Consider the following 25,901-nt stretch of genomic DNA (forward strand, 5'->3'; position numbering starts at 1 on the left):
CAACATTAAAACACACGGTAACAAGTACAACAGTATTATAACATTTTTTTTAAACACTGACATAACGAACAAACACACGAAAAGAAAAGAAAAACAAAGGAGAAAGGAAAAAGCTGTATATCGAAAAAACAAACAAACAATCATTTATTCAAAACTTTCCAAGGCTTTCCTTTTAGCTAAATAAATGTAAAGGGTATCCCTTTCAGCTGAAAGTTTTTTCTTTCCATTTCTTAATCCATTTTCTATTTCTTTTGCTTTTTGGAGGGTTTCCCTTCTCTCTACTGTTGATAATCATATATTTAATCAAAATCAAAATATGGGTCAATAAATTGCTCTATTTTTGGTACTGTCATCTATTCCCGTGATGAATTCCTTTCTAAGACAATTTCTTCAGAATTGGTAAATTAAGTATATCTGCACAATACATTCAAAGAATATATGTCGATAAGTTTCACTTTCACTTTTGCAAAATAAGCACAACCCATTTTTCTGAAACCATAAAGATTTGTGTATGCAACAGTTTGAACTGAATCCTCGGTTGAACAAATACCTTTTCTACTTCTCTTCCTGAAATATTATAAAGTAATATAAAATTTCAGCCTGTCGAGTTTGTTTCTACATTCACTATCTTTGCAGTTATACTAGCTGTATCTTCAAATTTGAACATGCAGCGTAGCGTAGGGATTAGATCGAATTTTATACTTTTTACCGTAGAGGGCCTACCAGACACGTCTTGAAAAATAATCCAAAATGGACGCGCCCATGGAGATAAAAGTTCCCTTGAACGAAACCAAAGTGATGGTTCCTCCACCGCCGAAGCCGGTAAATAATTATCATTTGTCATCCAAATACTATTGTCTGTTGGTAATTGACCCTTTTCTGTATAAAATTCGCTGGTTATGAGTTAAATATTGATGGATTATGAAAGTGACGTGACAGCAGTGTACGAACGAACGTGATGACGTGTGACCCAAGTCCAATGTCAATGGCAATGCAAGCAAAGGCCAAAAGCCATCAAAAGCAAGGCCAGGGTACGTGTCGCGCGCAGGCCGGGGCCCCCGCACCGGGTCCAGTTATCGGCACCAGGGCCCATGCCAAGACCCCAAGACAATGGCAGACTCGGTATTTCTAATATGAATTATTAATGACCAAGGCATAACCTACAACTTTGTAATATCAATGATGGAAAGCTGAATGAACGAGGAATTCAAAATATTTTCACTTTCACTGTTTCAGTAGGCCCATTGCACAAAAGCGAATTAAAACCTTATTTTCTGCACCTCTCCACATTAGTCATTACTTAAACAGGGGTCAAATTTGATGCAGTTACAGAATACAGGGAAGGACATAATATGTGCACCCGATCGGCTTGTCTAAAGCTGAGGCGATGAGCTGTGCTTAATTAATGCAAACTGCAAAGTCATTGTGAATATGCGTCGAATAGGTCTAGATGATATCATCAATGTAATACCGGTAGCTAGTTTTTAGGTTGACAACTCTCGATTTTCAAAGCTTTAGATTTCGAGTTTTCAGAAAGCTGTTTCTCATACTCGTTGACAGGCACTATTAGGAGCATATAGACTTGTTAGCTTTCCTTTCATATATGAATTATAATTCATTTTTCACTTTCAACATGGTCTTTAATGAATATACAAATAGGTATCTAATTTGCATGAATTATAATCTATAATTTATTATTATGTCTAACATTTATTCCAGGGACTAGATCTAGGTCTATAGTCTATACTTTTTTTCTTAGTAAAAAAAATAAGGAAGAAGTATTACAGCAGTGTGTGGCCTAGCTGGGCATAGGCCATAGCCACAAGTGCAGTTATTAACTCCATTTGTTGCAAATTAACACCCCTCCCGTCCCTTAAAGATGAGCTTTCATCGTCTCAAAAGGCCAGATAGAATGGTATAATGATATAAAATCCCAGGTAAAATTTGAGTTGGGACTCTTGGGAGTTGATTGATGTATAAAGTTGAGTTTACATGTATATATTTTTAGTAGTAGACGACACACTGTTTATTAATTTATTAATTTTTGAATTAGGGTCTTCGTGATTGGTGCAAAGAATAGTTCTACTCCTCATGTGAATTACCTGTAGAGAGTAGGTATCACATTAAACAGAACCATTTTTTATGTATTTGATTATTTTAATCCTCTTCCTTTTAGACGCTGGATCTGTCCAAGTTACCAGAACAAGAAAGAATACGGTAAGTAACAACGTCATGGGAGGATTAAAAAAGACTAGATTCTACATGGACAACTGATGTACGTTGATCTAATTTCTAATTTAATGAGAACATCAAAAAATGTTGCATGTTGCATAAACACAAGACTTTCATGTGCAAGAAATTTTTATTTTGCTAAATTTCTTCCTATATGTAGAAATTATCGCTAATAATTGCCTTTTCAAAAAATTAATAATGAAAATGTATTCTTTGTAATGTTTGAATATTACACTAACATGTAGTTGATACATTGTAGTTTGATTCTCATTTTTTCATAATTAAGTGAATTGTAACACCAGAAAATCTTTATGCATGTCTTGCTGTTTTTTTTGTTTTAAGAAAATTCCACAAACTGCACTGATGTGATCCATCTTCACTAATTTTCTAAGTAGTGCATCTAGGGAAACTGATGTAAATCTAGAGTCTGCGAACCATTCTTGAAATTCAGAGTTCTAGGTTTCTGTTTTTTTAAATACCGTAGTCAGTTCTTTGGGGGCTTGCCTGCCTTAGAGATTAGCCATTTTGAAAGACCACCAATGAATAGAGACCATATTTTTGATTTACTTGAGTAGATTTATTATGAAAACATGTGCTAAAATAATCTACCGGTATGCAAAATGTTATGAAAACAACATGCATATTTTCCTAGTCTCCTCTGAGTGGTCTTTATAATATCACACATTTCAATGTATTTTAAATAGTTATTATTGTCGTAGTACGTGTGAGACGATAAATGAAACTCGGGAAACGTGTGTTAGCGTAACCGGTGCTTTAATTCATAAACCGTTGATTCTCGGTGATTCATGCACGCAGAAACGGGAAAAAACCCTGCAATTGGCAGAATAATAAAACAAAACATGTTTTAGTATTTCAAACAATTACAAATGTCATCTTCACAAATACATGATTATATCAATGAAATAAATCAAAGTAATTACTAAACAGAGATATTGTATATCCTCTTGATTAAATGTCATATTAAGTAATTACAACTTGATCTCCAAATCAAATCTGTTTCATCTTGATTCTCTTGTAAAATCACTGAAATCAAATATTATAATCATTAACTGGAATGACATAATTATATCTAAACATCAAATCAGCTGTAAGAATCTCAAACAGTAATCAGAGCATCATACTTGCATCAGACAAACAAGAATACATGTATTTATCTGTAAGTATTTATAATACGATGGAACAAATATAAAATTGTCCCATAACATCAATATACATATAAATTGTTAAACACACTGCAATATTAGACTGAGTAAAGTTACACAAAGTCTGTTGCAAACTTTACCAGAATATCATTTAAAACATACCCAAAGTCTTCAGCAATAAACCACTGAAGCTCTCAACTACAGTGGAGAAGGAAGTGAAGGGGAAAAGGGAGACACCAAGAAACTACCAGCAATCAACTCAGCTCAGCTCAGCAACAGAAGCTGCAACATGCAAGTCCTGATCTTGCCCCTATAATAATGTAACAACAATAACAGTTACAAGTATTTGCTCTCTAAATCACACTAATGTAAATTCTCATATCATCTACAGCTAATAGTAAATAGCGAGACATAAACACCACAGGAAAATATCAACAATATTCTTCATATCATACACCCAAGGTGTATAAAACTATCATCAACTCACATCTAGGAATCAACTATGGGCGCCGCCATCTTGCTAGCTTATTTACATCTTACTGCCCTCAACGTCAAGATACATTTTTACTTCACATGTGTGTGAAATACAAAATGGGAAAATTAATCCTTAAATTATCTTTGCAATCCCTCAAAATATCTTTTCCGAAATATGATGAAAGAAAAAGTTGCATAAAACAATTTTAGCACAAATGTCTCTGACATTTTATCTATAAACAGCGTAATATGACCAAATTAATGCCCTAACCAAAACTTCTGTTCAACATCATAAACAGGCATTCTTATCATCATAATTACTTCAAACAGACATCTATATCCACCTCAAACTATGCATTATCACTCACTATGATACAGGATTAAACCAAATATCTATTTCAATAAGCATAACTTACTCGAAAATACTGCCAAACAGTTGAACCAAAACCCTCGTTAAAACAAGGAAACCGCGTGACTCTGTAATACATAGCTACAGGCACAGCAACAACGTCCTCTCCGCAATTGAACGTGACATGAATGTGATTCAATACTAACATGTATGTTAACACCTTAACGTGGGCGGCGTACCACACAATAAATCATTCATCCGCAAAATCATGTGCAACACGCGTAGCGAACTAATTTGCATAATCGGACAAGTCCGCGATCTACATAAAACATAAACTAGTCCACATTCCCACAGTTTCCCCGCTTAAACAGCTTTCGTCCCGAAAGCGCCAATGTGTACCTATGTAACATAAAATTCCTCATCGATAAACATTCAATCAAACTTCAATTGAAAAAGAACCTATAGACCATTATACTGTAATATCTTTTCTGTAACACAAAAAGAACATTATCCTATAGACTATACACAATTTCTTTTTTTCCTTTCTTCAACATCAAATATATCCTTAATCATAATGTACAACAGTATGATTTAAAAAAAAAAATCCTTTCTATACACCTCACTACTGTATACCAACTATAGTATACAAATCTCCAATGAGTACTATCAAATGAGATCACTGCATACTAATCTGGCTCCAATGACGAAAATATAAACCTTATTTCCTGCATAACAAGCCAATCTGAACTATTTACATAAAAATAAGTCAACATCATTTAGCTTGCCTTATCAAAAACTGTTGAAGCCTTGTTATACATAACATATATTTATGCCACTTATAAGACTTGAATTTCCTAATTCTCCTTCAAATACAAGTTCCTAAACAAATTCTGTTTGTAGCCTATTCTTTTCCCTCTTTTTTTTTTTTTTTTTTAGAACAAAAACAAAGAAAATCATGAATATCCAGGCAATCTTCCCCGCTTATTTCATGCTGAAATACTCTATCTAAAAAATTGTCGAAAATATATATATATATATCCCTTCCCAACTGATGCAACTAAACGGTTCCTCTTCGCCGCTTTCGATGCGCACATCACTTAACTCCATCAGGGGGGTAATCCGGTGATCGCCGACATCGGCAGTCGACCAGGATTAGGATTCACTCCCTTGTTAATTCTACTTGACCGTCTGGGCTCCGTCACACCTGCGTCAATAACGTGATGAGGTAACTCCTTCCATGAAAGAGTGTAACCGTTCTCATGATCATCCTCCTCATCGTCATCGTCGTCGTCGTCGTCATCATCACTACTTTGATGGATAACGTCATTTCCAATGTTAATACCACGCCCAAGCTCTGCTACATCTGGGTAGGGTAAAATACCATCAAGGCCATCATTTTCCTGACGAGGATCTGCAATAATTCTGCGTCTATTTACCCACTTGGTAACCCCTCCAAGGGCAGGTTGAATGTTATATAAATCACCCTCCTCGTTCTTGGCTAAAATGATGAAGGGTTTCTCGTCAAACTTGTCGTGTAATTTGTGCCTCCCTGTAAATGCCTCGTTCTTGAGCAACACTCTCTCTCCAACTTCCAGGGTAGACAAATCACCTCTTCCTTTGGCCTGTCTCTCTTCCTCTTTCTTTGCTGCTTCTCTCTGTCTATCACAAACTATCTTGTAGGCTCTCTCCATCAATCTCTGCTGTGCTTGAGCGTAATCATCCGTACAATCAGAATGGAGACTGTTTATCAAATGATCCACTGGCAACGTAGGTCTGCGACCGAACATTAGAAAATGTGGAGTCACTCTCGTTATCCTGTGCGGTGTAGAATTGTACACATATACCACATGCTGGATTAACTCAGGCCATCTATTCCTATCTCTAGGATCCAGCGATCTCAGCAATCCACACAGCGTCTTGTTGAACCGTTCACACTGGCCATTTCCAGCCGGATGGTATGCTGTCGTCCGTGACTTTTGTATGTTATACAGCTTACAAAGCTCAGCCACAAGGGTGCACTCGAATGACCGTCCTTGATCCGAGTGAATTCTTGACGGTATGCCGTACCGTGTGAACCAAGCATCCCGTAACACCTTTGCTACCGTCACAGCAGTTTGATCCTTGCATGGGATGGCTTGGCAAAACTTGCTGAACACATCGGTAAGCACCAATACATCTTCAAATCCGCCTCTTCCTCTGTCAAGCTTCAAGAAATCCACAGCTACAATCTCCAAAGGTCTAAATGCAATCAAATGCCGTTGTGGAGGGCGAACCGTAGGTGTAGGCAACTTTGAAGTGATGCATCTAAAGCACTTCTTGATGTACCTTCTTGCTTCTCGTGTCATTCCAGGCCAATAACATCGTTCTCGTAACAAGTTCAGGGTCCTATCAACTCCCTGATGACCCCATTTGTCATGCGTCATCTCTAGCATCGACTCTCTCAACACCCTAGGTACCAGCAACTGATGAATCTTGCCCAACACTGGGTCTTCTACTTCTCGATACAGCACATCATGGTACATCTCGAAGCTTGCATACTCTCGTAGCCATCCATGCAAATCTGTCACTTTGGCACCTGGCTCTGGTCCAGGAATTCTCGCTTCCTTCAGGTGACGTATTTCTTTCAAGTCGTCATCCTCTTCCTGCAGTTTGGCTAATTCTTCATAACTATATGAAGGCAAAACATTCGAAACCTTCTCGTTCGTGACCCTTCGAATAGCAATGTTGAAGTCATCATGTGATGTAGGCTGCTTGTCCTGAGGAAACTCTGTTGACTCCAGCACCTCATCAATCACTGCAGCAACTTCTTCTTGGAGCATGTCAGCTGGTCTCCTACTCAATGCATCCGCACTCTTGTTACTCTTGCCTGTTCTGTATCTGACTTCCAGATCAAACGGTGCCAGCTGGGCAACCCATCGGAACTCTGTAGCTCCCAACTTTGCTGTAGACAGATACTTCAGCGGGTTGTGATCTGTTAATACTATGCAATGTGCTCCCATGAGGTAGGGTGCAAATTTCTCAGTAACTGCCCATTTCAGAGCAAGCAGTTCAATCTTGAAGCTACTGAAATCAGGGTAGTTCTTCTCTGAACCTCGCAGACTTCGACTGGCATAAGAAATAGGGTGTACCCTACCATCATCTCCTTTCTGCATCAAGCAAGCACCGAGTCCCTTCTTGGATGCATCCACTTCCAGAATGAACTCCTCATCGAACTTCGGATATGCTAAAACTGGTGCACTTGTAAGCTTCGACTTCAAAATCTCGAAGGCCTCTTCTTGTGTTGTTCCCCACACAAACTCAGTCTTGCTTCCTTTCCCTTTAGCAGCAACTTGGTGCAAAGGGCCAGCGATTCGAGAAAACCCATCAATAAATCGACGGTAATAGGAAGCCAACCCCAGGAACGAACTCACTTCTCTCCCATTCTGAGGTCGCGGCCACGTCTGAATTTTCTCTACCTTGCCTTGGTCAACACTAACTCCATCTTCACTCACTACATGTCCTAGGTAGTTAACTTCTTGTTGAACAAAATGACACTTCTTGCCTTGTACCTTCAATCCATTCTCTGCAAGTCTAGTCAGCACTACCTCAAGCCTCATCAAGTGCTCTTCAAATGTTGCAGAATACACCAAGATGTCATCCAAATACAAGACAATCTGACTCAAGTTGAGATCTCCTAGGATGTACTCCATTGTCCTCTGGAACGTGCCAGGACTGTTGACTAGTCCCTGCGGCATCCGAGTGAACTCATACAACCCCCAAGGCACTCTGAAGGCAGTCACATCGATGGAGGATGGGTCCATCACGACTTGAAAATATCCATGTGCCAGATCTAGTGTTGAGAAGTACTTCGCATCTCGAAGTGCATCCAGGGTCTCCTCTATTCTGGGCAACGGAAAAGAATCCTTCACCGTGCGAGCATTGACCTTCCTATAATCTATACATAGTCTCAAAGATCCATTCTTTTTCTTCACCAAGACAATCGGACTGGCGAACGGGCTCTTGGATGGGCGAATTATCCCCCGTTCCACCATCTCTTGCAACATCTGCTTAACCTCAGGAATCAAAGCTGGAGGGATACGCCTGTATGGAAGTCTAACTGTTGGTCCATCTACCAGCTGAATGTGATGAGGTACCACATTGCACTCCCCAAGATCAAATGCACCTGCAGAGAAAACATCAGCATGCTTCTGAAGAAGTTCTCTCACTTTCTCTGTTTGATCCTCTGTTAGACCTTCCAACTTCACACCTGGCGGAAGACAGGAAACAGCCTCTACCGACTCCGGAGACATCCTCACTGGTGAGTCGACTCCCTCTATCACGACATCACACATTGATACTCTTAACTGTTCATCGTGCAGATCTAAGTAGAGTTGTCCTGTTCTTTTCACAGCCAGAGCTTCAGCAACACGGGTGTCAGGCAGTAGATGAACCTCTTGTCCAGATGTGTTGGACATAAACAATTCAACATCATCCCCCTTCAACTGCTGACAACCTTCAACTGCACTCAGCGTCGAACTTGGCTCCTCATCTGACTCTCTCACCAAGATCTCAGCTCCTGGCGTAATGGTGTTCCTCTCCACATGGCACATCACCCTTCTAACTGTATAGGGAGGGAATACCTCCAATCTTCCTGTCCTTACTGGTGATGGGCAACCGTTGCTCTCCATGGTTGTGGGTGCCTTAGATCGAAAACCAAATTCGATGTCATATCCATCCAAATTCTGCAAAATGTTACAACCTAGTAGAATAGGATACTCCGATTCAGTGCCACTGCATTCTCTGTCAACTACTACCAGGAATCCTCCTTGTAGTGACTGCCCTCTGACCTTGATGGGAACTTCAACAAAACCCTCTATAGGCACTTCAATTTCACCAACGCCTACAACATTGAGAAAAACTCCTGGCTCCTGCTGAGGTCCTCCCAGTCTCTCCTTCAAACATCGATGGTACACTGATGCTGGGATAACGGAAGCCTCTGCTCCAGAATCAAAAATACATCCAATATCTAATCCCGCGATATGGACTGTTCCTTTCGGACATGGTGCCACAAAGCGCTTAGCAAACTCTGATGGAACCTGATGACGTGTGTCCATCGTCCCTCTCTTTGCTCCAGGCTGAGGAGATGCCATCGTTGGTGAAGGAGGCTGGGTAATCGACTGTAACTTCTGTGGACACTGCCGGCTAATGTGTCCTCGCCCTTTACAGGTGAAACACAACGTCTCCTCCTCGCACTCATTCCTCATGTGCCCTGTCTTACCACAGTTGAAACATCGATTCTTCTTCTGTGGAGCTCTTCCAGCATTCACCTTGCTATCCACCAAGGCTTCCACACACCTTCTGAGTGATGCCACATCTTCCTTAAGGGAATTCATCTCACCCTTCCACTCAGCATCTGCATTCTTGGTAGTTGCCACATGAACATCGACAGAGCTACTCACTTCCTTAACTGGAATCGCCTTGGTCTCTTGACCCCTGAAGAATTCCAGCACATCCTCCCTCAACTGTAAGAAGGTCTTGCCCTTCGCTGCCAGCTCCATTCTGCGCAGCTCTCGTTGCATCCACACCTGGCTGCTACCTGTGACAAATCTCTCCTTCAAGGATGTGTCTCTAAGTTGAGTCAAAGCTTGCTTCTCATCACTGCTCGATGCAGCTTTCTCCATCCTCGTGTAGATTCGCATTAAAATCCTACTATAATCGGCGAGTGTCTCACCACCATGCTGCCTCCTACTATGGAATTCAGCCGTTAATGACTGAACAGTGTCCACTGCACCAAACAATGATCGCAGCACAGCAACAAGCTGGTCAAAGTCCTTGAGGATTCTCTCCTCCCTGCACAAAACTTCCTCCTTGGCCACTCCTCCCAAATGATCCACTAAGGACTGGGCCTTTGCAACATCTTTAAGCTGGTAGTGTCGACAATAACTGTCAAAGTTCTCCAGCCACTCCTGCAGGGACAAATCACCAGCTACCTGTGGTGAACCCTTGAACTTGCTCAACTTCACTGGCGGTGGCGCCTTCTGCACATTCAGTCCTTGAAGAACACTAGTCAGGGTCTCCAACATCTCTGTCACTGTTTCAGCCATCGCTACAAAGGCTGTAACAAGTATAGTAGGGGAAAAACAGGTAAGTTACACCTTACTCTACTATCAAAACATGTACTGAATAGATATAACTGAATCTACAGTATTAAATACTGAACACTTGGGACTTACAACAAATCCTTGTTACCCTGGTTGGTAACCAAAAAAAAAAAACATTCTCAGTTCCAGTCAATTCAGTCTCTATCAGTCTATGGTCCTCGTGGATAGTTCATTCTCAATACCGCTCTTCCATCTATCCGAGCAGTAATCATAAGTTCGAAGTTCTATGCTCAGTAAGTCACCACCAAAGATTATCTACCCGAGCTGTCTGCAAGCTCGGTTATCTGCGAAGATCGTCTAGGCCGGTCCTCTCAGACCACGCAGTGGGGTTGCTCATCCAAGACCGTGGGGTTTCCCTCATTGTCTGCGCTGACTTCATCCCATCCTCGTCGCCAATTTGTCGTAGTACGTGTGAGACGATAAATGAAACTCGGGAAACGTGTGTTAGCGTAACCGGTGCTTTAATTCATAAACCGTTGATTCTCGGTGATTCATGCACGCAGAAACGGGAAAAAACCCTGCAATTGGCAGAATAATAAAACAAAACATGTTTTAGTATTTCAAACAATTACAAATGTCATCTTCACAAATACATGATTATATCAATGAAATAAATCAAAGTAATTACTAAACAGAGATATTGTATATCCTCTTGATTAAATGTCATATTAAGTAATTACAACTTGATCTCCAAATCAAATCTGTTTCATCTTGATTCTCTTGTAAAATCACTGAAATCAAATATTATAATCATTAACTGGAATGACATAATTATATCTAAACATCAAATCAGCTGTAAGAATCTCAAACAGTAATCAGAGCATCATACTTGCATCAGACAAACAAGAATACATGTATTTATCTGTAAGTATTTATAATACGATGGAACAAATATAAAATTGTCCCATAACATCAATATACATATAAATTGTTAAACACACTGCAATATTAGACTGAGTAAAGTTACACAAAGTCTGTTGCAAACTTTACCAGAATATCATTAAAACATACCCAAAGTCTTCAGCAATAAACCACTGAAGCTCTCAACTACAGTGGAGAAGGAAGTGAAGGGGAAAAGGGAGACACCAAGAAACTACCAGCAATCAACTCAGCTCAGCTCAGCAACAGAAGCTGCAACATGCAAGTCCTGATCTTGCCCCTATAATAATGTAACAACAATAACAGTTACAAGTATTTGCTCTCTAAATCACACTAATGTAAATTCTCATATCATCTACAGCTAATAGTAAATAGCGAGACATAAACACCACAGGAAAATATCAACAATATTCTTCATATCATACACCCAAGGTGTATAAAACTATCATCAACTCACATCTAGGAATCAACTATGGGCGCCGCCATCTTGCTAGCTTATTTACATCTTACTGCCCTCAACGTCAAGATACATTTTTACTTCACATGTGTGTGAAATACAAAATGGGAAAATTAATCCTTAAATTATCTTTGCAATCCCTCAAAATATCTTTTCCGAAATATGATGAAAGAAAAAGTTGCATAAAACAATTTTAGCACAAATGTCTCTGACATTTTATCTATAAACAGCGTAATATGACCAAATTAATGCCCTAACCAAAACTTCTGTTCAACATCATAAACAGGCATTCTTATCATCATAATTACTTCAAACAGACATCTATATCCACCTCAAACTATGCATTATCACTCACTATGATACAGGATTAAACCAAATATCTATTTCAATAAGCATAACTTACTCGAAAATACTGCCAAACAGTTGAACCAAAACCCTCGTTAAAACAAGGAAACCGCGTGACTCTGTAATACATAGCTACAGGCACAGCAACAACGTCCTCTCCGCAATTGAACGTGACATGAATGTGATTCAATACTAACATGTATGTTAACACCTTAACGTGGGCGGCGTACCACACAATAAATCATTCATCCGCAAAATCATGTGCAACACGCGTAGCGAACTAATTTGCATAATCGGACAAGTCCGCGATCTACATAAAACATAAACTAGTCCACATTCCCACATTATTATATTTTTTTCTTTCTCCTACAGGATTCAGCACCAGAGGATGCACGAGAAGCACAAAGGTCATGAGGCAATGCACGCAGAGATGATCCTCATCTTGATAGCGACTCTATTTGTAGCTCAGATCTTACTCGTCCAGTGGAAGCAGAGACATTTCAAATCGTACCAGGTTTGATTCATTCTTTTATTCAAGACCATATATATAGACTCTATTTGGTGCATACACATTGAACAGTGACAGTCAACTGTTTGTATCATGCATCGATTTTCACAATGAACACACTACAGTATCAAACTCTACCAAGAGATGGTAATGGAATACAGACAGCTACGCAGTACAATCATTAAAAAAATTCTGAACAACGCGTCCCTCTTTTTAGTTCTTATTTGAAATGGAAGTTGATTTAATGTTAATTTTAAGACAGATGGGTATAATACATTAGATAATACATTAAACAGAAACTTAGGGCAGTAAATAACCAATTACACTGTAGTTGACGGTCTTAACATTGATAGATGAATTGGTTTGAAGTGCTCTTTTTCATAATCCTGATTTTTTTATTGCAGTTTGGGCATATAGAACTTAATATTCCAAAGAAGAACGCTTACGGTAGTTAGTAACAAATATTCCTGTGTAGGTGGATGATTTGCATATTTATGTGAGAAAGTAACTGCTTGTCTGATTTTGATGGCATTTTTAGGCGGCTTTGAAATTAATTTTGTGTGTTAATAGGAGTACACTGTATACTTTAGTATAGCAGACAAAAAATATATAGCCCCCACTCCAAGTTTTGTATGGCATACACTGTAATCACCGAAGTGTGTGGTTGAAAGGATGTGCTTTTTCTATAGTCAGTCTGTCCTAAGTTGCAAAATGAATGAGACTCTTTGTTTTCCTTTTTGGTGCAAGCCCATCTTTAATCCCCATTGTTGCTTGTAAGCCATATATGTAGGCATGACCTAACTTCATGTAACTAGGATGTGGCAATAAACAATTTAAGATACATGTATAATAGGTTTTGTCTATTGTTAACATCTCTTACATCAAGTTACATGTATCTTGCTGATGAGGTGCTGGTAACACAAAGGTTCACATCGTAATCTTTGAATGCTTTCATGGTGAGGGTAGATTTGAGCAAGGTTTGCTGAAAGAATATGTGAGAGTTAAGTAATCCTGTTGAAAGAATACATGGGTGTTAGACTATAGAAAGGTTTACAATGTATTATAAGATCAAGTGTCTGTTCATATTAATCCATGGCAAAAGAGCAATTAACTGCTGACTTAATATCCTTGTAATAGAGGGGCCCTCAATGAATAGCAGATCGAGTGCATGTAATGACCAATGATAAAATATGCTTCAACCTTGCAGTATTCCTAGCATTCCTATCCGTTTTTTAGAAAAAAAATGTATTTACATTAAAAACTGACAAAAATCAGCCCAAAGAGGGAGTTTAAAAAAAGAAAAGAAAGGAGGCCAACCGACCCATGTTTTGGCACCTAGAGGGCAATACAACATCTTTTTTTGTTAGGCCTTATCGTATCCTATCTGACAAAATTATGTCAAAAAAAAGATGTATTTAATAATACCAGTTATCTGACATTTGCCCCAGCAACATATGCTGCACGCCTGCACTCTTTATTCGATCATAGAAAGGTATATGATAATGTTGACAGGGTTTCAGGGAAGGTTTTAGGGTTAGGTACATCGTTGAGTCCAGAGTTGTATGAAATAGGAGGTGAGATGGCTTAGTTGTAGAGCAGTGTCTCGTACCCAAGAGGTCCATCAAGCCGATGTGCTAGTGCCCTTTAAGTAGGCATTACTCTAGCCTCTTGTCGATGGCCCTCGCTTTGTTGGAGTCCGTAAATTCTGGCGAGCGAAGGGAGTCAGAGAAACCGAGCGCGAGCGAGGGCCTCTTGACAAGTGATCTGAATTATATATTCATGAGACCCGATTTCCTACTGAATTATGCATGTCTAGACCGCAACTATTGTGTGTGTTTCGGGATTGCCCAACTAGGCTAGTCTGCAAGCACAGACCCTAATTTGACACTTTATCAAAAAATCATTGTGCCTTGAGAGAAGCCTAGCACAGCTACCTACTCGTACCTACTGGTTGTACCAATATAGGTCAAAAGCAGCTATAGTACATGTACATGGCCTATGGTAGTCTTAGAGTGCAGACTCTCTTTTACGACTGACCAAGGTTTGTGCTTGCAGACTACAATTAGGCGGCCAGTCTCGCTCTCACGGAGGGAATTCGCACAGAGTGGTAGATATTACGTCATATTAGCTCTCTCTGATTGGATGACTTTCACCGACTTCTCTTGGGTCGGAATATTCGCCAAACAATGTAAAACATAAGAAATTCAGATCACTTGTCAAGAGGCCCTCGCTCGCGCTCCGTTTCTCTGACTCGCTTCGCTCGCCAGAATTTACGGACTCGAACAAAGCGAGGGCCATCGACAAGAGGCTAGCATTACTCCTCATTACCAAGTCCTTCAGAGAGGACTTAGACTGTCAGTACCATGGTTGCTAACTTACAACAGGAAGATTGAGTTTAAACTCGCATCTCCTTGCTTACAAGCATACACATGCTTTCTTAGCAGTCAGATAAAACAAACAAACAAATTTAATGGATTAACTATGAAGTCGACTGTAGTGCAATTTTCACTAGAGCATGTTTTATACAAAAAAGTGCCGGTGACACCCGCTTTACTTTCTCAGTCAGGTAGGGGTTAGAATAGGGGTTTCAATTGAGTTGTAATTCATGGTTACACTTAGGTGTAGAGTTCGGTCGAGAGTTGAAATAAGAAACTTGATTAACGTATGCAAATTGGCCACAGAACTATCATTGCCTGAGTATGTATGTGTTATACAGTTGTATTTTGTCTGCCATTTGAACTCATAATATTCCTGGTTATTTTTTCTCCTTCACATTTTTTTCAGATGGCAACAATGTTTGGTATGTGGGTCATACCAGTCTATTTCTGCTTGACGATGCATTGGACTCGATTCTTGATCATCTGGGCACTGTTCTCTTTTTTCACCAGTATTATTGTTTATAAGGCAACTAGGAAACCATTGCCTGGTACTACTCCAAGGTAAGTACATGTGAAACTTTAAAAAAAAGGGATGCTTTTCTCAATCTTTCAGTTGAATTTACATTCATAGTTGTATATCTATCATAGGTTCCCCACTTTTTTCCTCCCCCAGAGCTGCATATTCTTCCTTTGAATAAAAAAATGGGTTCATAAATTGTAAAGCTAGATAAGAAACACTGTTCGTATTAAGAAATAATAATACATGTAATATGATAAATAAATATATGTAAAGACCAACAAAAAAGGAGAAAAAGGAACCATAAATGAAAAACTGCAATCGACAGCTTGTATCAAAAACCTGTACAAAATCTAGGAATGGAACAGCTTCAATTGTTTGATTCTTCAATGAGATGTGACTGCATGTACTGCATATTCACAGTATAGGTCCACCATCATTTCTTTGCAAGATGTTGGTATGTTGGTATTTACATGGCTGTCAATTGTACTGTCTCTTTATTTCAGCATGCACTCATAAATATTGGTTTAATGTATTTAAAAAAAAAATTTATTTTACAGATTAGTATACCGATGGTTCTACACGATATACAAGATCAGTTACGGCCTCGGAATCATAGGGTACACCATCATAATGTTCACGTTCCTGGGCTTAAACCTCATCCTCATGATCAAGCCAGAGATAGCGATGGACTATGGCATGGTGTTCCTATTCTACGGCCTGTACTACGGCGTGCTAGGCAGGGACTTTGCCGAGATCTGCTCAGAGTCGATGGCTTCAAAAATTGGTGTAAGTGGGATAACGTGCCAATGAGTATATCCTCTGTTCAGACTCGTAGACGGAAGGATGTATAAGTGTACCAATCCCCCCTTAAATAATTTCTCAATGTAGAAAATCAACTTTTAATAATAATAATATTAATGGATATTTATACAGCGCAAATATCCACCCTGCAAGGTGCTCAAAGCGCTCCAGTATTACCCCAGCTCTGCTAGGCTACCGATTTCGGTGCTCACAGCATTCAAGGAATTCCTTCCTACCGGTACCTATTTACTTCACCTGGGTGGAGTGTGGCAAATGTAGATCAATGTCTTGCCAAAGGACTTTAGTGCCGCGGCGGGATTCGAACTGCGGACCTTGTGATCGACAGTCCTGTGACGTATCCACGCTGGTTAGGAGATGGGGAGTGTGAACAAAATAAAGAATAGTTAGAATTTTGAATTTCTGATAGAAGGCCATGGTCTTATTTAGCTTGCTAGCCGTTTGATCTAGTTTTTGACTAATAAATAGGTTAACAATTAATCTAAAGTCCTCAAAAAAGCCCTGCAATTCAGGTTTGAGTGTTGACATCTTTCTTGTTAGTATATTATCATACCCGACAATTGACATTGGTATCATTGAAAAGCCTGTTTGTTCCCCTTTACAATAATGCCCCATTTGTAATGATTATGTTATCATGGAATATGAATATGGGGCCAAGTCAAAAGTGGAATGTTGCGAAATGCATTGTTATGGTTCATGGTGAATTCTTCATTTGTTCAGAGAATGGATTTTGTTTTGAATGATTAACAATGCATGTTCTAACATTTCACTTTTGACTAGGCCAAAACTTGAATTACGGAAACTTTGCAGAGTTTACTTTATCTATTATATTAGTATTAATACAAAATAATCCTTTTAAGTATCCAACCATTGCCCCTACAGTATGTAGTTCAAGTAGTTATGTGAGGCATGGTAATAAACTGAATATTCCCGGCCACCTGAATGCTTGTTAATCAATTTTTAAAGAGAAGGTTGAGTTCTGGGAAGAGGTGAAAACTAATTTGTGAGCATTTATCATTGTATTATGCAAGTGTGGAAGAACGTCAGATAAAAAATGTTCCCTGAAAAGCATGCCTATTAATATCCTAAATATGGCATGTAGCATCATAAAAATTGGGACGGATTTTTAACCACGTAGTCATGTAGTCCTGTATACATCCTTCTGTGTACAGTAACTTTACCAAGACTGGACCAAATTTTTTGAGAACCTTGCAGTACACACCAATATTTATATGTAGATGATCATCTTTTTCAAATCGATTCCACGATTCTTTCGCAATGCAATCACATGACCAGAACTCAACTTTATCTTTAAATGCATATTATTCTTACTTCATAGAGTGGTGAAGTGTGACGTCATCAAAAATGTATTTTTGGAATTTCTCAATTTTTTCTTCATTTTCTGAAAGACCACCCAAAATAATGTCCAAATGTCAGAAACCAATTGAATATGTTAAGTATTGGCTTAGATATGACCATCTGAATAAAAAGATTGCCTATTTGAACTCAGTGTTATATTGCTCTGGTTCATAACATAACGAGCCAGAGCACTATAACACTGAGTTCCCATAGGCAATCTTTTTATTTAGATGGTCATATCTCAGCCAATACTTAACATATTCAATTGGTTTTCGACATTTGGACAATATTTTTGAAGCTTTTTTGGATAATAAAGAAAAAATTGAGAAATTCAAAAAAAAGATTTGTATGATATCACAGCTTCGGTACTCTATTAAATATCAGTTATTCAACCATTTGATATGATCTATCGATTTCTTCCTTTCCCTTTGCAGTATTACACAAAGACCGGTTTACCAGGGAGAGCATTAGAGCCTTATATATGTGCAGTATGTGGTCTTACTATGAGAATACCGGATGAAGACGAAGAAGGATCAGAAAGGATATATCAGCTCTCGTGTGATCACAGGTGGGTCTCACCTTTACAGCCTATCTGCACTAGTTTGTCCAGAGGGATTAGACCTCCCTGCATGGTCACTGGCAGATGTTTATCTCTTCAAATCAGTTCACATATCAGCTCTCATTTAAAGGCATTGTTTAACAATGTTAAATATGGATTGCATGGCCCTACGTGTAATCAGCGTCTGTGATATGGTGTTATATTGAAGCCCTAAAAGAATTGCGCTTCAAAATGATCATGCAGTGCCTCAAAAAAGTAACAAATCTTTGAGTGACCGGTTTTACCATACTTGTTTTCCCCAATAGACTGTAGTGTTATGAAAACCCTTAGGAAAGTGCAAAATTTGATTGCGATTTCCAGTCATAAATATCTTGATAGTCAGATGGGCGATCCGTTTGTAAACGTCATGGGATTCCTGATTGCAGCAGGAGCTAAATCCAGGATTTTGTCTAGATGAACAAATAATTAGTGAGTTTTCTCATTCTTTTTTGTGTCAGTTTTGAAGAAAAGCATCTAGAAGAAAAGTCCCCTGAGGAGGATTCCTCTGAAAATGCTATCTTACTAAAAATATGACAAGATACAGCTGAAAAGTTTAGAGCTAACAGGCATGCCACATGTATGTGCAGTCCCATACATGTATATACCCGGTTGTGTGTGCTCTAGTTTCGTATAGTATAAGAGAGAATCCTCCAAAATGTCATGTCCTGGTAATCAATAAAATCTCTGAAGAGAAAATGTGCATTGATGTCAACAACAATTGAGTGCACCTGCTCAATCTTTTTGTTGGATTAGTCAAGCTCTGAAGGGATGATTAAAATTAGGTTTACATCCAGCTTTTGCTCTATTTGATCATTTTCTGGAGAGAAAAAAATCAATATTGTCAGTTTTCAGAAAATCTCGATAAAAATAATGCAACTATCAGCAAGTACACCTATGAAATATTGATGCTTTTTATATTGGGTGTATTTTAAGTTTCTGCTAAAATGATATAACATGGAACATATTTCCTTTTCTGATTATTTTATTGTATTTTTTATCCATTGATTGATTGATTGATATTTAAGGGGGAGTGTAAACCCACAAATGTCATTTGTTTGTTAGATCTCGGTGCCATTGCATAAAAATTACCATTAATGGTAACTTTGCCATCAGTAATTACAATGGCAATATCACTCAACAGCCAACTCAAATCAAGGTTTCCATGGAAGTTACCATCAATGTTAAGTTGTATGACATAGGCACCTGGATTGATTCCCAAAGATCCCTATTATTGCTCCTCGGGGATCTAGAGTCTCTGGATCACCTAGGAGCGATAACACTTTTACACATGACCCTTAAAATATGCAGTCAACATTTTTTTGTATATACCGCATCCCCATGTCATTTAAAAAATAAAAAAACTTTTCATAGAATATGCCAGTCAAAATGTACAATTTCAAAATCACCTTGGGCAATAGTTTTAACCGTGCCCCTCAAACTCAAAGCAGTCAATACTTGAGTGCTATTCCATATGTTACTGGTACCCACACTTAAAGGTACTATGTCCCATTTGCAGGCCAAAAAAATGAAAACGTTAAATTCCAACGGCATTTGAAAGACGATACTAATTTAGAACTTCCCTAATAAATGGGGGGCTTGAAAATGTTATTAAGTGGGAAAATAAAGACAATAGTTGTTGAATCGACTTAGGAGCTATAGAGCCAGTAAGTAATAGTCTGATTTTTCAGACCATTGTACCGAATGGTCGTATGTTTTATGCTGCGCAAAAATTCAATTAGTTAAATTTTGGCCATTACAAGAAGTGGGTTATTGATGTAGACAAATGCTCATGTACCATTTACAGCTCATTTTATGTTTGTTATTACCAAAGAGGAAAAAAAGCCAGTTAGTCACTCGATAGTGTCTGACAGTGAAGTCTAGCAAGTAAACGGGTTTCCTTGCATAATTTGAATATTATGACACTGCTAAAGTTTAAATTTCACATATATGACATACGTGACGTGTTCATAATTCCTGCAAAGTTCTACATAATTTGATGTTGGCTGCAAATGGGATATAGTACCTTTAACGACCACTATCCCCCTACAATACAAAATCCTTATGTTTATATTGCCCCTGCATTGTACCAGGATATTCTTGGTTAGGTAGCGTAAATTATGCTTTCATTTTCTTCACATTCCATTTTTTGGCTTCCCATACCAATTTTGAAAACTAATTTGTCATTGCCCCTTTCATTGCAGTTGTCAAATAATGTTCAACTCTTTACTACCTACATGTATTACACAAAATGTAAAGGAAAGTAACTTCTATATAGTTGATGAATGACTGAGTCCCTTGCACAAGATATTATTAAACCCATGTTTTTTTTAGCTAATAGCTAGAGAGGCAATGTGTATGTGCACAAGTACATGTTTACAAGTCTATTCCATTCTAGGTTTCAGCAGATGATGTGCAAATACATCTCGTAATTCTTTATGATTGATTACCATACCTTTTCAATGCTTCCCACCCTTATATTTCTATTATAATTGCAGGTTTCATGAATTTTGCATACGTGGTTGGTTCTTCAATGCTTCCCACTCTTACATTTCTATTATAATTGCAGGTTTCATGAATTTTGCATACGTGGATGGTGCATTGTCGGCAAGAAACAGACCTGTCCCTATTGCAAGGAGAAGGTGGACTTAAAAAGAATGTTTAAAAACCCGTATCCTTTTCACAAAACCATACAAAGATATATAGTGCCATGCATGATGCATGCTGCAATAATGTATGATTTATTCATGTTTAATTCTTCAAATACTCTGCTAGGGATTTGCAAGCCCCCAGGGGAGTGTTTCACAAAGACTAAGATCGACTTTAAGTTGGACTTAACGATGGCAGGAAGTCGTTAATGCCACTGTTTGCTCTAACCATTGTGATCTTTAGATAATATTTTTTCCTTCAATAATGAATTATCTAAAAATGTAAATTCTGCAGATTTGTGACCATGATTTGTACATCCCTCGAGAGATCAAGCAATGCAAGTAAATGTTAGGAGCAAACAGTGGCATGAGCGGCCTGCCATTGTTAAGTCCAACTTAAAGTCGATCTTAGTCTTTGTGAAACACTCCCTAGAGGAGATAAAGAGAAAACAGAATAATGCTGAACACAGAGGTAAAGAAAGTGAGAGATGGAGAAAGACTTTTCTTAAAAGATAAAGTTGAGTTCTGGTCATGCGATTGCATTGTGAAAGAAAAGGTGTGGAATGGATCAGAAAAAAATGATCATGTAGCATGTAGGTATTGGTGTGTACTGCAAGGTTCTAGAGTCATCATCATTTGGCCTAGTCTTGGTAAAGTAACAAGCACTGTACACAGAAAAATGTATATGGGACCACTCAAAAAATGTCGGGGCTAGCTTACCTTGATTTCCTTATCTTTTTATGCTCATTACTCGGCTAGTATACAGTTTCTACCACAATTGTTTTTGCAAATGACATTTATTTGTAATCTTGAACATTCAGTGTAAGTTTCGTTTGATTCTGTGAGAATTAATTTTCTTTTGTTTACCAGAACTCAAGTTTATCTTTAACCTTTAGCTAATATTTAGATGTCAGATTGTATTTTACATCAACAGTGGGAATCGATGATGTGTTGAAAAAATTTTGGGGAATGTCCTATGAATGAACCTTGAATTACAAATGGAGATGGTTCCTCTGAAAACAGTTTGAGAAATTGAAAATAAAAAGTAACAGAATTACTAATGACCAATCAAATGGGTCATTAGTAAATCATGGCTTAAAAGACTGCCACAGAAAACAAAGCAAACCTTTAATAAGAATTGCATGGAATGCTTAAGACTTTGATAGGGAGAGCCTCTCATTATTCTTTCAGTTTTTAAAGGAATATTTTTTAATGAAGAACTAGATAGGGGAACATATTTTTGGTTGGAATTTAAAGAAATAATAATTTAAAGGTGACTCAAACTGCAAATGATATATATAAAAAGGTGGCCTGCAAGTTCATAGTACACCCCCTCCAGGATGAGTGTAATTCTTTATGGTTGGACAGTGCTTTTTAAACAAGGCTGGCTGAGGCTTTGGTTTGCGCCCCAGCACAGTCTACAATTGCAATTCTAACTGAAAACCACATTTCTCTGATGATAATGTCCGATGATTATTGGTGGTGGTAATGAAAGATAATGATTTTAATATGAAATTCTATAAATTATGGCAATTTAAAATGCCAAATTCAAGCTCTCATTCCACCCTCTCATCTATCAACTAATCATAGAAATAGAGGGGACTATTTCTTATATCCTGTGGTATTGATGAACAAAGTTCAATAACCGTTAGACGATCCTCATCATCATTAATCTGGATTTTGAGTTGTTTTCCCAGAGAGGGAAAAACCCCAGCCACTCTAACCCCCACATGGTAAACCACTGATACAATTTAAAATATCTCGTAATTGTGATGGGGCAACCACAACAAATCTGACTTCAGCATCAAATAGTTTGCAAGCACAAACCCCTTGTCAGTGGCTGTGCCTAACAATGTCTGCAAAATGAGACTACAATATGCTCTATGTTAAAGCTGCTCTGGACAAACTGGCAGATCGAGGCTCTGCTCAAGGCTTTAGGAATTGCGGTAAAGTGGCAAATAAGAGTCTATGCTTGCAGACTAAGTAAGCATCAAAGGTGATTCGGGGGGCATCATTTGACTGCAAAATCTTACAGGTCTTTCCATGATCAAGGCTCTGCTCAAGGCTTTCGGAATTACGGTTAAGTGTCAAAGAAAAGTCTGTGCTTGCAGACTAAGCATCAAAGGTGATTTAGGAGACTTCACGTGATTGCTAAATTTTACATGTCTTTCCAATTCCCACAAAATCCCCTCCTGCACAAACAATGTTTGGTATTTATAAAATCCTTACCTAACCTTTCCAGTGCTAAGAATATTGAAAAATAAAAGGGAAAACCTTGCATAGATACACTTGAAGGCAATCAATAGAGAAATTTACTGTGATTTTACTTTTTACATCCCTGTATGAAATAATATTTTCCATTAATAGCGAAGGGTGAATTGCTTTATTTTAGGAAATATGTGGCTTTGTGTCACTTATAATGTGTAGTTATGGGAACATACCATTCCAATAAGGACAAAAGGTAATGTTGACCTCGCTTTTTCCTAATATTTACACAATCAAATGATCATAAAAGAGTGAAGAACATTGATGTTGTGTAACTTTAATGCATTTCCTTTTTTGTTACAAAGAGGTAGATCATATTTACGCCATTTCCATTAATACTGCTATCTTGTGGCAGGTGCACAGTTGTATGTGACCCTGTAAAATATAGAATACCCTAATCTTGTTATGATTATGCCTCAAGAGATATATCACAGGGGCCTTATATTGAGAAAAAAAACGACCTTTCCCTTCTATGCCTTTGGTTTGCCTAAAGGCATAGCATTAATCTTGTTGCAGGTGCACAGTTGTATGTGACCCTGTAAAATATAGAATACCCTAATCCTGTAATATGCTTCTGCTGCAAGAGATATAGCGGGGCCTTATATAAACAACATTACCTTTCCCTTATTTACATTTTGAATGTGGAACCTAGCCTACAGCCATAGCAGTGATGATTGTTTGGATCAGAAATCTTTTTAATGTTTGTATTTTCCTTGACCAATCCATTTTTCATCAGATGGGAGCGCCCCCACATGTTGTTCGGACAGCTGCTAGACTGGATCAGGTATCTGGTTGCCTGGCAACCCATTATATTCCTTCTGGTGCAAGGATCATACTATATATTAGGCCTTGAGTAATGGAGCAACCAATGTGTGCAACGATGTGATGAAATACTCTACGAAATGCTGTCACGAATGGACAAACATTTGTCCGACTTTCTTACAGGCGTATGTGCAAGTGTCGGGCTTCAACCGCTTGTATATCTCAGCTACTTCAAAGTGATGCACCGCGAAAGGAACCGACAAATTCAAGTATAGGATTAAGTGTATCAGAGACATGTGGCAATGGGGACTGCACCTGTTTCCACCTCCCAGCGATATAAGATGGCAGTTATATTCACCTAAATTGAGTCTCATTTTTCAATTAGTATTTGAAAAACCTCAGGCACAGACGTCAAGTTTTTCTTTTGGAATATATTACACGGATAGTGATGATATCTGTGTTGTTCATGTAGGGTAGTTTGTGAGAATTAAAGGTGTACAGGCAATTTTCTTTTCTCAATTTGTAATACTCCAGGCAGTTTCTCTTTTGTATGGTGATGCTAAAATGTAAATTATTCTCAAATATCCTGCAAAAGCATGTTCATTGAAGGATCAGAATGTGTGCTGGAGTTGAACAAGATGGTTTAAAAAAAAAGAGGAATTCAAGACTGTGTAGGGAAAATAAGAGGAGGATTCTTACAGTCTTTCAAGAAAATGTCAGACTATACTTCATAGTGTCTTCATGTAGTATGCAAGATAATGATATGATGCAGAGTACTCATGAAAAATAGTATTTTGAGAGCAACTGCTCATTTTCATTTGTTTTATTTCAAAAGAGAAACACAAATTTTTCTTGTTGTTGATCAAATAAACAGAAAGGCACAAATTATGCACATTTATAGATGGTTAAAATTTTCAATTTACAGTAAGTAGGGTAAGGCTCCAATACAAATTTAATAGCATTTGTCTCAGATATGAATTTAAACCAGTGTTTATATGTTAATCTGCCATACACAACATTTGTCATGGTTTAAATGTGGGTATCTGTACAATTATTTTCATCATGTTGATTGTGCCTATGCTGTTGCCAATAGTTTGACTTAAAACCTGACTCACACAGCCAAACTGAGTCCACAACGACTCCAAACCGACTAATTTTTGGCCATAGGTGGTAATGGAAAATGGGCCCCGTTTTATAAACTGTTGTGATTAATCGCAACATATTGCGTTCGCAAGTCTAGCAAGTATGTATGTAAGAGATAGGAACAGCAAACTTGCGATTGATTCGGATCGATCTCAACTCTTTACAAGATGGGGGCCGGTGTCGGTCTGAGTAGCGTATCACGAAACCCTTGTGAGTACAAGTTAATCGACGTCCCATTGGAACGCTGTGACTATTGTAATTAACATGTGTTTCAATGGCATGTTAGTGAAATTGTACTCATGACGGTTTTGTGAAACCAACCCCTGGTGTCAGTTTCGTTAGTGAGACAAGGGTATAACCATAGCCTCCTTGCAATCACCGAATTTCAAAAGCAACAACATACATATATTAGACAAAAAATATGTAAAGATTGCAGAGAAGATGGTCTTGTCCACAAACAAAATTTAATAACAAATTGCCAATATATCAATATCGTGATAGTTTGTGTGTCTGTTTTCGGATTCGGACGTTTAAATGTGTAGGATTCTTTTTAAAAAAGAAAATTATATGAAGAAAAAAAATAGTGATGATAATCAATCACTCTTCGTTATTTGTGAATTATTGTATTTATTGTGATGATAGAAGAATTATTGTTTTTTCCTCCCAGTAATACAGAGGTTAGTACTGAACATTTTTGTCATGTGGTTTGGTTGTAAAAGTGGTCGCATTATTTATCAATTAGTCTTAGAATGTAATAGAATTCTTTTTCTTTCCCCCCCCCCCCCTTCCACAGGGATCTTTTATTAAATAATATTGTTCACATTATTATGTATTAGAAATGGTCCATTAAACTCAAAGAAGATTG

General features: G+C 38.1%; 1 protein-coding gene and 1 long non-coding RNA gene across 2 annotated transcripts; one reads left to right on the forward strand and one right to left on the reverse strand.

The window, feature by feature from the left end:
- The first annotated feature begins 702 nt into the window (after positions 1 to 702).
- On the forward strand, positions 703 to 24,541 carry LOC590123 (RING finger protein 121). The gene is made up of 8 exons (XM_789740.5): positions 703 to 822; positions 2,177 to 2,217; positions 12,412 to 12,553; positions 15,332 to 15,486; positions 16,003 to 16,231; positions 18,058 to 18,191; positions 20,788 to 20,889; positions 23,868 to 24,541. Exons 1-8 carry the CDS (start codon positions 751 to 753, stop codon positions 23,986 to 23,988), a joined length of 996 nt encoding a protein of 331 aa, XP_794833.2. The 5' UTR covers positions 703 to 750; the 3' UTR covers positions 23,989 to 24,541.
- LOC115922263 lies at positions 2,990 to 4,432 on the reverse strand. The gene is made up of 3 exons (XR_004063387.1): positions 4,286 to 4,432; positions 3,558 to 3,705; positions 2,990 to 3,063 (listed from the first exon to the last, which is right to left on the reverse strand). It is a non-coding gene; the product is annotated as an uncharacterized LOC115922263 (long non-coding RNA).
- Positions 24,542 to 25,901: the final 1,360 nt, after the last annotated feature.

This window comes from Strongylocentrotus purpuratus, unplaced genomic scaffold, assembly GCF_000002235.5.
Source record: "Strongylocentrotus purpuratus isolate Spur 01 unplaced genomic scaffold, Spur_5.0 spur5_scaffold_11, whole genome shotgun sequence".
NCBI classification, from domain to species: Eukaryota; Metazoa; Echinodermata; class Echinoidea; order Camarodonta; family Strongylocentrotidae; genus Strongylocentrotus; species Strongylocentrotus purpuratus.

Coding starts and splice junctions, on each gene's coding strand:
- LOC590123 (XM_789740.5), top strand. CDS start 751: ATGGACGCGCCCATGGAGATAAAAGTTCCCTTGAACGAAACCAAAGTG. Junction 2,218..12,411: donor CCAGAACAAGAAAGAATACG/GTAAGTAACAAC, acceptor TTTCTCCTACAG/GATTCAGCACCAGAGGATGC. Junction 18,192..20,787: donor CAGCTCTCGTGTGATCACAG/GTGGGTCTCACC, acceptor TTATAATTGCAG/GTTTCATGAATTTTGCATAC.